Here is a 12,308-nt window from a genome sequence, read left to right as displayed (position 1 = left end):
CGGCCTTCCACTGACTTAGAGTGTCAAACCTGCTTCACACACCCTCATTTCACCCCGGCTGAACTGAACCTGATTCACATTTAGTGCTCTTTTTCTAAAAAAAACTAACATAAACAAGCCTGACACTCCCCAGACTGGACGATATCTGCAGCTCACAGGCATGCACGTTTTCAGAAATTCAGAGATTAGACCCAGATTGGACCCGTGAGCCGTACGTTTGACACCCCTGCAGTACAGCGGCGTATTCCTCATGAGCTGTTTTTGCTCTTGCGGCAGCTTAAGCAGCTTTTCCCATTAAACAAACATCAGCTCATGTTCAGTTTTATCCCTCCTGCCTCTGACCTACATCTGCTAACCTACTTCACAGCACAGGATCCCTTGTTGTTACCTCCACATGTGCAGGATTGTGGGTATTTTTGGACCGCCGTGGTCTCCGACTGCATGCAGACGCACCCGAAAAGCCGTTAGTCATGCACACATGGAGGCAAAGCCTGGGAAAAGTGGGAGCACCCAGACATTGCAGTGTCTCTGCTAAATATAGATTGGTAGAATGTTCGCCCAGCTATAGCGCAGGCTCTGCAGTCTGGGAGTTTTCTCCACGGCTTTGGAGAGAAGCAGCGGGAGGATGCGGAGCGCCGGCGCTCATTCCAGCCACTCATACGCCACGGGACATCACAACACGTCTCAGGCTCGGAAGACTTCACTTCAGGAAACAGGGATTGCTGGAGGGAATGTGGAAAACCTCCCTTTGAGTTCGAGCACTTTAACATTGATCAGTTTTCTGCATGAAATGATCATAAAACCACGTCTTGATCAATTGAAACTGATCCTCTTTTTTTAGTCTCCTTTCTTTTAAGACTGCATGACAGGGCTTTGTTGGATGTATGTCTATATTTCTTTGTGTCTCCAGCAAGTCACTGTACATAACTACCCCTTAAATGATTTATCTGACGACATGAAGGTGAAATAAAGAAAAACATGCACATGCTCACAGTGAAACACCATGACCACATTTCATGCAAAAAGACTTGGTTCTCTTCCTGTCTCATTCAGAAACCTCCGATCAGATGAAAGTAGTCCATACGGTGAGAACTTTATGAAATTCTGTTGTATACTCTGATCCGGTCCTTTGGCCACATGCAGCATGCAGGCTGAGAGACGGTGAAGGGAAAAGCACTCACTTCTAGCCCTTGCTGCTCCAGTCAGAGGGAGGGAAGGTGACGGGATGAGGGGAGGGTGAGGAGAGACACAGGTTACAGGCCGCTCAACGCGAGAAAAGATCCAGTGAGAAAGAAACCCCACGTCTATCCAGTCCTGAGGTCTGAAACACGCAGCTCTGCAGCCACCTGTGGCGCTTCACTTCCTCTTACTGGCTCTCCAGAGCTTTTTGAAACTCATATGTAACATTACAAGTTACATCTGGTTAACTTTTTTTTTTTTTTTTTTGTTTGAAACCTTTTCAGAGTGGAGCTAAAACAGTTCAAACTGTTAATATGGTGAAAAAAATGATGAGAAAGAAAAAATAGAAACGCTTAAAATAGGCTAAACATGTGAATTGTCAAAGTCATTAATGTAGCTGTCTTTTACAATTTAACGTGTCTTGTGACTTAAGGAGACTGTCGTTTGCTGGAAAGTGATAAAATGTCCTGTTTTGAAGGGAAGGGTCACAGAAGCCTGATCCGGCGTGTCAGTGGAGATGCGAACAGCATGCTGGGAGGAAAACAGCTGAAACGTCTTGAGAGGGAGTTTTCTCGCTGAAATCATCTCTAAAGAGACTTTAAAGTGAAACTTTATACTAATGTAATATAAATAATTCCTCACATAAATGTATTAATAGCAGGATTAACAAGATCTGCTGTTTTTGCTTAGTTTAAAAAATAATTCAATTAATCTGTTCTGTTGTGTAACTGCTGGACCCTGAGCCATTATTTATCAAACCAGTCAAATAACAGGTGAGATGAGCTTGATCGTCTAGACTGAAGGCAAACAGAGTCTGGGTTTAAGAGGAATCCCTGAGAAATCCAGCAGACGGAGAGGCCTGTCTGAAACCGAGGTGACACAAAGATCCAAGTACACACTAATAAATATTACTGACTCACAAATATCGATATCCACAGTCATGTTGAGATGCTCAGTGTGGAGAGCCGTGTGCCTATTTCAGTCTTGATAGCTATCAAACCAGCTAACTCCTGCCCCGACGCCACCAAACGTCTGAATGTGCCAATTTTCTATATGTTTATCATAGTAAAATAAATTGTCAGGATGCACTGATGCAGCCATAAAGCTTAACTCACAGTCCACACACACAATGTGGAACCCGACACTGGTATCGGTATCAGTGCACCACAGTCTCACTTTGACCCCCCCTCATGCTGTCTTTCACCTTTTGGCTCCTGGCTGAGCAGCAGTTTCGTCAAACGCACTCATTCCTTTGAGTGACCAGAGCACAGGTCAGTCCGGCGGCTGAGCGGGGGGACGGGGACGTACCTCCGCCTGCAGAGTCTCCAGTCGGGTCATGTGCTGGCTGGTAGACATGCTCTTCTCCCTGAAGTCATCCCGTAATGAATGGACCTGAGTGGACAGCTGCCTCTCCACCTCTGCAGCCTGGACAAGGACGAGACCCGGGGTCAAACGCTTGGACTTCAACAGCGCACGCACGCACGCACACACACACACACACACACACACACACACACACACACACACACACACACACACACACACACACACACACACACACACACACACACACACACACACACACACACACACACACACACACACGTCTTTCAGTTCAGCTGAAGGGCAGATAAAAGTGTAAATACAAGGTACAGGTGCAGGGCTTGGGAATGAACTCAGATTAAACATGATTGAAGAACCCGGAGACGGAACGGCAATACTTCCTCTGTGCCAGTCTTCACATCCAGTAGGGGACCCCCGACACACACACACACACACACACACACACACACACACACACACACACACCCTGTAAGGCCTCCCTTTGTTGTCTGTTTCATCTGGTTGTATCTTTTATGTGGTTTTGGTGTCTTTACACACTGATGTGTGTACACACGCACAAAAGACTGTCTGTTCTCTGTGTTTTGATGTTGGGACGCTCGGTGCCACACAAAGAAAAGCGGTGATTCCACTGAAAATGTGAGGGACAGCTGAAATAATGAATCAGCCTTGAAAGGATCGAGTGCAAAACACAAGAACCAAGGCTTGCAAGATTCTAATCTGCATGAATTTAACTTCATTTATGTTTGTTTTTCCCTAGTATAAGTTCGGAACTGCTTGTTTTGAGTGTTCACTTGCCTGTTCCATATTTGATAAACATTATTAATCCATGTGTGACTTCAACAGTCTTGTGCTCTGGGCTCATAAGTCACTGTGGTCAACCCCTCTGCAGTCAGCTGTGGCGTGCTGGCTCCATGTGATCGACCAGTAACACAGATATTTAACTGTACTCGCATGAAATCTGGTTCTTTTAGTCAGGATGATACTAAATTATGTTTTCCTCAAGAGCTCCCTATTAAGAGCTGAATTTGTTTTGAGTACATTTCTGGTTTATTCCCATAAATTTCCATGCAAAGTTTCCACCTTTGAAAATCCCTGGAATTTGAGTCTAAACAGCCAGTAAGAGTGAGTTTGGGAGTGTGTGTGTTTACTGCTGACCGGGGCTCGGTGCAGATGCTGAGCCTGTTGGATGGAGGGGTATCGGAGGATAATTCAGGTTAACTCCATCCAGCATTCTTTCAGTGAGTCAGGCGGGGAAAGGTTGAGGTCAGAACCGCAGTGTGTGTTTCTTCCCACCTCCTTCAGTCAAATCCTCCTTCTGTTATTTTTCCAAGTGAAGTTGGAGTGTCTGATAAATAAAAAGACTGCACAGCAGCTCGTTAGTCTGTTGCCGTCTCGATGGTGACTCACTGTGCAACACACACACACACAGACTCACACTAACACACTGAGGTCCGCTGTGCACTCCCACAGTGTTATGATGTGCTGTAAATCAGCCTTCTGCAGTCGGTTCCTGTAAGTGCTGCGTAATTTCACCCAGAAGTCATGCCCCATGTTAATCGCCTGCAGTGGAAATGATGCGCTCGGTGTTCGAGTGCGATCGGGAGGCAGCAGCAGACTCGCTGGAGCTTATTGGACAGGTGGGATCAGGCCACACGCAGCCTCCGAGGATCATTACCATAACGCCGCTCTCGGGAAGCTGCTGCTCGCTTTATCATCACTGCCATGGCAACAGGAAAATCCCAAAAAAGCAGCTAATCCCTCCTCGACACGGAGCAGACGGCAGAAATCCCAGCTCAGATGATCCCTGTTTTTTAACAAGTTCGTCTTGTTATCGCCGTGTGGACGGTAGATGAAAGTCAAGACGCTTCCAGGACGAGCAGGAGCCTGCAGGTGGCGCTGCACACTGCCGCGGCCGCGTGGCCCACTTCTGTCCTGCTGGGAGTCTTTACAGGAGACTCTCAGCTGTCTCACTCACTGTAACTAACAACAGAGAACTCAGACGGTTTCAGTGCAAACACAGGAAGTGCCTGCTAAACCGTCAACACATCGACCTGCCTGCTCATTGACACAGAAAGACACACAACTCGACACAGCCAGTCCGTCACAGGGCAAACACACATTTATAGAGTTACCAGTCAGGATCAGATACACCAAACAGTCAGCCCAGAGTCGAACCAGGGATTTCCTGAAGGTACACTGTTCCATTATATCATGACAAAGTTTAAAAATAATAATATTCAAACACTCGATGTGCTTCATATTAAGCTGAAGTGCAAACCTGTGACAGTTGATATGAATGATTCCCGTACAACCCAACAGCCATTGACGTCTCTTCAAGTGAGAATACAGAAAATACGACCAAAGATTTCTGCTTATTGTTTGCAACACAATCTCAAAAAGGAAGCAACAGTACGAACCGCTGCACCTCACAAAAGAAATACAAGTCAGTTAAATGTTTTCCTCGTCCTCGGCTCACCTCCAACTATTAATTCAGATTACATGCAGCTTGATAACTAAACAACAAGCCTGCAGAAACACCTTTCCACATCATAATCTCATTAAAATGAGCGAAAACAAGACTAGCGACGGCGTTCCAGAAGGAGAAACTCTCACAGAAATGAAACCAAGGCAGATTCTGCAGATTGAGAATAAAATTAAAGGAAAAAAAAAACAGGACTGCCAAACAAAAGTGAAATAACCAGCTGCAGAGTGGTGCAGTAGCTTGCATGCTCGCCTCACGGCGAGAAAATCCCTATTAACTCCAGATTTGGAGGCTTTTCTATGTGGTGTTTGCATGTTCTCTCTAAACTCATGTTAGTTTCTGAAATTAAAATGCAAAACCGATGTTTTTTTTTATTTGAAACGTTGTCTTGTAAATTGCCTCTAGTGGACTTGCGAGCAGTGCAGGACATTTCCGGCCTTCATACATGAGCAGCGGCATCCAGATGTGGTTTAGTGAGCAGCAGCTGCACTGGCCTGCTGCTGCCCTGTGAGGAAACAGATGTGCGGTCAGCGGACGGCGTGACGTCTGACCCACTGGCCCCCGACGAGCCGCCAGAACTGTGTCAGAAAACCGCGGAGTCGACCGCCGACTTGCAGACCGTCGCTTAATCTGTGCATAAATTCCTCAGATCCCAGATCAGGCTTTATCAGCGGGACAAACGGGGAGGGGGGGTATCAGTCTGCTGCGACGGAATCCAGGGCAGCGAAGTAGGGCCGAACAGAGACATGTGCTACTTTAGAGGCTTTTTGCTCGCTTATCAGAGGAGATAAGGCACTGCCGCCACGGTCCTGCTGATTCACTTCAAGACCATCTCCAGTCTGGATGGAGGGTTTGGGCGTCGAGGTGTTTCAGAAAGGTGTTTTAAACTGAGCGGTTGTTTCTCAGCGGCATGACTCCTGCTTCAGTCTGGAACGGGAGGTCCTGGTTCAGTGACACAGCCTCACAGCAGACTATCTGCAGAGCGCATTCCCATGGTAACGACACACGGAGCCTTCCATTTGCATGTCACTCTGGTTGTCATGGCAACCGGCAGAGACGTGGGGATTGGTAGAGCCGGGACTTTTGCAGTTCCGATGCTTCTGGTGTTTTCACCGAGCGACACCTTGTCTAGACTTCTGGGGCTGCCGCTTACCCTCTACCCAGAATGCATCCTGCTCGTTCCCCAGGTGAGCTGTTTGCTGAGTCACTGGAGGCCGCTGTGAGTGTTTAATTGTCAGGGCTGAGCGAGGAGGTGACCACAGCCGTACAGTGTGTGCTCTCGGCCTTCCTCAGTCTTCCTCAGCACGCCTGCTAACGTCATTACACAAAGGTCTCCTCCGACCGCTCCCCTCTGATCTGATTAGAGCCCGGGAGATTGTCCATCCCGACAATCAAGACACGCCCAGAGCAGCACACACACCGCTGTTTCTTCAACATTCGCTGAAGTTCAATCACCTAGAACAGGAGTGTTCAACCTGGAAATCAGACATTCAATGGATCTTGAATAAAACAGTCAGAAATGCACATATGTGAAGCTACCATTTGGGGGAAGGGTTTCAACCAGGTCCAGGATGAGGGGGGAGAACTTGGAACCACATTTCAATATCATCATGTCCGTCAAAGAAATGAAGCTACCTGCTGTTATTAATTAAGCAGAGTGTGGATTGGAGCTGTTTCGGTTCATTGACCAAATGCATATGGTAAGACTATTAGCTGGGATTATAGCTAATCCCGTCAGCGCCGTATTCCAGCCCATGACTTACATCACTTCCCACGAAGCGTCCTCCATTCTCAAGGTCGGTGTGTTTGGAGACAAATAAAGTGCAGTGCAGATCCCAGACGGGACTGCTTTTAATATTTCTACTAATCTGTATGGGAGGGGTTTACTTTAAGAAATACTTCTGTATTCTCAGTCTGTATCTCTTCTTGTAATCAGTTGATTTAAACTGTCAGACAAATTTCCAATTACATTATATAAAGCATGCTAAATGCTACAATGTAGGCTAAATGATAAAAAGTTGTATGAACATCTTTATTTAGCTAGTAGTCAGCGTTTTTTTTTCCCTTTATTGCGGACTTTATAAATAATTACAGGATCGATAACTTTTTAACTTCTGTAATTATGTTTTTCTGCAGAAAGCAGCAGCTGAATGTTCAGCGCACTCTCTCCTCCGCGCCATGTTAGCAGGAGGGCTTTAAAGACCTACTTTTATCACAATAAAGACGCTTCGTCTAAAGGGTTAACTCTGACGAGAGACATGGAGGCCAGATGAAAATAGCTCTCCTCCCGTGGCCTCGCCGCCTCGGGGATTCCTCGGGGGTCTTCTAACATCGGCTCCATTCATCCCTCGCTGTAAACAGTTAATATTATTTAGTCACAGCTCATTGCTTAGTAATGAGCTCGAACGGAGATGGAGAGAAAGAGAAGAAAGGACTAGAATAAGAGGAGGGGGGCAGCGTGGAGCGCTGTGGCTGACCTCATTCCTTCTATTACCCAGCAGGTCTGCCTCTGTCTGCCCGGCGCACTGAATCATGAGATCTGGATCGATACCTTCAATTAGCTCTCATGAATTTCACTCGGGCCGCAAAGACCACAGGATCTGCTGCACTCCCCGAAAACGCAAACCACTTCCAGCGAGTAGCTTTATAGATTTCCCGCAGCCGGTTTCACTTAAATTAAATCAACTTTAATTATGTTAAGAGTCTGCTTTTGCAGCAGAAACTGACCAATGCGACAAAGTCTGTGATTGCGATGTGATGATGGCGTTGGGGCCGAGCTAATCTGATCAAGATCAGAGGGAGAGCAGAGAGAATGAATCACTGCTGCTCCTGCCGGAGCTCCGGGCGCCTGGCAGCGGATCACGTCTGTCCCGGGAGGCGGACACGCCGAACACCGGCGTGTCGGTTGTCACAGGCAGCGCGGCCGACGAGGTTATCATAGCGGCGGCGCAGGCCCGGCTGGCTCTGTGTGTGCGGCTGTGGGGCATCGAAACACGCACCGGCTGCTGTCACTGCGCTCTTTAAACCCTTTAAAGAGTTACCGCCCAGGTGATACAGGTGTTTACCGGAGAGCCGGAGTGACGTGGTGCAGCTCAGCTCAGCCCGGTGACATAACAGCTGAGAAATCAGACGCTGCGGCGGCTCAGGACTGGACCAAACCAACCCAAACCGCCTCTCAGTGAGGGACGGCTACGGTTTCTATGGAGAGTAAAGTCACATAAACAAGAACTTTCTCAGAATGACGAGGACGGATGCACCGATACCTCTTTATTAAAGGTCGGGTACGAGTACCAACCCGTGGTACCGATACTTATGCCAGGTTATGCGCTGCCTTGAACCGCCTCCGCAGCCTCTGTGCCGATGCTACGTCACCTCTGACGACTTTACAGTCTGCAGTGTCAGCGCAGTGCTTCACGTAACCTGCTTAACGTCACTTAACGCTTTTAAAAAAAAGTAATGTCTTCTCTAATTTTGACTTTATCTCTAAATGTTTGGACTTTACATCAGCTTAATCACAGTTCAATTTCCACTGAAACTTTTCATGAAAAATAAAAACTTTCTCCTTTCACCTGACCCGACTTCATTCTGTCCGTGATAAAGTCTGACATGAAGATGCTGAATTGAGTAGCACAGGGCTGAACTGGCCCTGAGCCGGACTGTTTTGGTTAGGACCGGACAGATTGAGGTGTTGTACTGACTGAGCTCCTTACAGAGGATTAATCAGCTGCAGCTCCAAACCTCAGCACCCTCAGTCCGTCCCCTCCAGTCACACAGGTCCAGGAAACACTCTCCTCTGCTCATCATGATCACTGCACTCAGATTACCTGTCGGTATGCAGAGCGCCGTTGCATAAGTATGCAGTCCAGTCCGTCTGAATAATTCACCTCAAGAAGCAGAAGCTGCACATTTATATTGATGAGTTAGCATAAGTCTGAAGGGAGGTGGGTCTGATGAGTGCCCACATGGCTGAGCACCTTATGTCAGGTCATCCAGGCGAACTGGGTCCGCGGCGAGCGGCCCCGAGGCCGGGCGGAGGAGCCGCCTCCACTCGGGCTGCACCCGCTGACATGTCTGTAAGAAGCGTTCCTCAGTAGGTTGGAAGGGCATCTGAAGCAGCATTAGGACCACGTGACGCGCTGACTCAAAGCCCAGACTAATTAAATCCTCCCTGTACTGGCCCGGCCAGCCTGAAGCAGTAGATCTCACACACACACACACACACACACACACACACACACACACACTCTCTCTCTCACAGGGACGCCGCTCCTCACCCTACTGAGTTGCTCCAGCAGCCTGTGGTTCTGCTCGGAGAGCTCGCTGACGGCCTTGGTCCTGTCGCGGTCCGCCTCTCGGAGCTGGACCTGCTGGCGCTCCAGCTCGCCCTGCAGCTGCTGGACGTCCGTCTCCAGCTCGGCCACGCGGCCCTCCCACTCCCCCTCCCGACTTTCCATACGCCGCCGAAGCTCGTGCTTTTCCTGCTCCAAGTGCTGCAGCGGTGAACAGTCAGGAGAGAAAGCCGTGAAAACCCACTTCTGTTTGCACAAAACGCTCACATTAACTGAATGAAACTCAGTGACAAGTGATAAAAAGCCATGCAGCCCTGAAAATGACTACTTCTGTTAACTGTTTTGGTTTTTTAGTCGACAACTGCAAACATTTCATTACAAACGGTTAAAAATCTGCTGAGTTAGAAGGCACATTGTTGAAATTTTGAATAGTTTCAATAACAGTTTTTGTCTTGTTCCACAATGAGTTAATTTCTTTTTTTCTGTTTCATTTTCCAATAGATGAAATTGAAATTAGTCTTGATATGATGACAGTGATTCTTGCAATTAATGAATGAAAACAGTCAGTTGAAAACATAAATGGTGGAAAAACTGCAGAGGCTTCAGCTAAATTATTGGGAGTAAAGTCAATCCTGGCCACAGAGGGACATTTCTGTCGTCTGGCTCAGATCTTCAGGCCCACAGCTTCAAACATTTCTGTCAGAAAGGTCACAGAGTGGAAACATGTTGCTGCCGTGCATCTGCCTCACAAACAGCCCAGCAGAGAGGAGCGTTTCTCCTGCTCAGAGCTCACATCCTCACATTTTTCATCTGTTTGAACATTTAATGTTGTTTTCGTTGTCGTTCTTTGATGGTCCACTGTCAGGGATCGTGGATTTCATTTCACCGTCTAACCCATCGCCAATAAGAACAATGATTAATTCCAGAGCGTCATGACTCCCAGCCCATCATCTCCTGGTCCTGGTCTCAGACCAGATTCTCCTGGTCTTGGTGTTGTACTTGTTATGTTGCTTGTGTTGGTGGGGTCATTTTATAAACAGTTTTTGGCAGGGAAGACTTTCAGTAATCAACATACTAAATGCTGATTAGCAGTATGCAACAGATAAAAGTTCCAAAATAACTGGACCAGAAATTCCCTTTTTTAGTGATGTTTTCTGAGTATTTTGTTGTTTTCTCTTAATAAGATCATAGATTGGCCTGTATCTTTTCTCCCGGTGTCACTTCCCTCTTCATTTAGTCTTTTTTAATAATTCTTTGTATACACACTCATCTTTTGTGGTGTGCCTCACAAATGTTTGGTGTCAGAAAGGCTTACTCACATTAACACCATGGTAAATAGGTCATTTTGAAATTGCACAGCAAGAAGTACAGATTATTCAGCTGAAATGTTCCATAATATAAAGTAAATGTAGTCCTCTGAAATGATTTCTGGTCATTATGCTGCATTTCTTTGAGAAGGACCTTGGATTGGGAGCATGTTTCATCATCTCCATCATCAAACATCACATTCAGCAGTCTCCTCCTCCTCCTGCTGAAGCTCTCCATTTTCTTGCCTGCTTCCTCTTATATTTTGGTCTTTTGAGAACTTTATGAATACAATGAATGGGAGTCGGAATACTGTCTTCTGTTTGTGGATGTAATCAGTCTAGCAGAAATATACAGATACGGTTTGCTGGCTTGGAATTGTTAAACTTTTAACTTTTATATAATAAATAACTTTAACTTCTGCAAAGATTTAAGATTGTAAAGAGTTTTGTTCCAGAAAGTTCAGGAAAGTCCTAACTTGTATGAAATGAAAACACCAGTTGAATGTGCTGCAGGCGTATAATCCTGAGACTGAAGACTTCGTGGCTCTCTCGCTCACAGAGTGACAGTTTAAATTGCAGCTTGCTCCTTTCAATTCTCTGGATGCCAATGACTGGTGGACAGATGCACTGCACCACCAGCCGCTGCCAGCTTGGATGGAGGTGGGGGGGTTGTTGTTATGGTTAAGTCCAATCCTGAAGCAGCTGGCATCTGTGTGTTTTCATCTCTGGATAAATGCAGGCAGAAAAAGGGGGATCGGAGATAATCAAAACAAGACCCCCCCTGATAAAAACAAGTGCTGTCAGCAGTGAGGAGGAGAGGCAGCTTATTTCCCTCCTGATGATCAGAGGGCTGAGCAGATGTACAGTAGGTACAGTCGTCCTGGTCCACAGGATTAGTCTTTCTGCCTGTTCTCGGGCCACGTGTTGGCTTGAGTCAGACATGGTAGAGAGACAACAATAACAATCAGAGCTGGAAGGAACTCAATGTTGCATCTACTGTAGACTGCAATGAGCAGCCACTTTTAATTAGTTTGTGCAACTTTCCTCTCGTCTTAAAGCTCACATGTGCAGTCAAACAGTAATCAGCTTTTCTTATGGTCCCCCTGAGGGTTTTTTTTCTTTTTAATTGCAGAGGCCTAGAGCTATTTTAAGGACATAACAGAAATATAATAAAACTTTTTCTCCCAGTTAGTGATTTACCTCTAGTTTCTCGTTGAGATCTTTGTGCATTTTCTCATATTGCTTGGTCAAGTCTTGGTTTCTCTCCAGCAACGCTTTGCCGAGTTTAGCAGCTAAAACCAAGTCTTTTTCCTTTTGACGGAAGAGCGACAGTAAGTCCGCGCTGTGCCCCGCCGCGGGCGCCTCCAGGTCGGGCAGCTCCTCCTCGGCGCCCCGCTCCCCGGCGAGCATGGCCAGTTCCTCCTCCAAGGCCATGCCGAGGCCTCCGGAGCCGGCGTGCCGCAGCGGGTGACCCTGGAAGCCGCCGCCGCCTCCGCCGCCGCCGCCGCCGGGCTCCTGGGCGGCGGGGCTGGCCCGGGGCTCCATGCAGTCGCTGTCCAGCTCCAGTGGTGCTGAAACCGTCTGCAGGTCGAGGCAGAACGCGGACATCGCCGCCCGGCGGAGGAGAAGCGGACGGATGGGTCTTCTGCTCGCTCACTCCGGGTGAACCCACCCTGCTCCGGCTGGGCTGGGCGGGCCGGACCGGCC

General features: G+C 47.5%; 1 protein-coding gene across 3 annotated transcripts in view; it reads right to left on the bottom strand.

The window, feature by feature from the left end:
- The window catches only part of bicdl1 (BICD family like cargo adaptor 1), a 20,134-nt gene extending 7,826 nt beyond the window's left edge, over positions 1-12,308 (bottom strand). The window contains exons 1-4 of one of the 3 annotated variants that reach the window (XR_003932559.1): positions 11,802-12,307; positions 9,280-9,495; positions 2,488-2,604; positions 1,182-1,193 (exon numbers count right to left, since the gene is read on the bottom strand). Coding sequence is in view for 2 of the 3 variants with exons in the window: in XM_030104864.1 (XP_029960724.1) it covers positions 1,182-1,193; positions 2,488-2,604; positions 9,280-9,495; positions 11,802-12,209 (753 nt within the window). In the remaining variant the exon portion in view is untranslated. Of the gene's footprint in view, positions 1-1,181; positions 1,194-2,487; positions 2,605-9,279; positions 9,496-11,801 lie in introns of all 3 variants that reach the window. The other 2 variants (XM_030104864.1, XM_030104865.1) reach the window with 2 other exon arrangements.

This window comes from Salarias fasciatus, chromosome 12, assembly GCF_902148845.1.
Source record: "Salarias fasciatus chromosome 12, fSalaFa1.1, whole genome shotgun sequence".
In the NCBI taxonomy this organism is placed as follows: Eukaryota; Metazoa; Chordata; class Actinopteri; order Blenniiformes; family Blenniidae; genus Salarias; species Salarias fasciatus.
The sequence above is the reverse complement of the archived record's forward strand: the minus strand, read 5'-3'. Positions and strand labels throughout refer to the sequence as shown.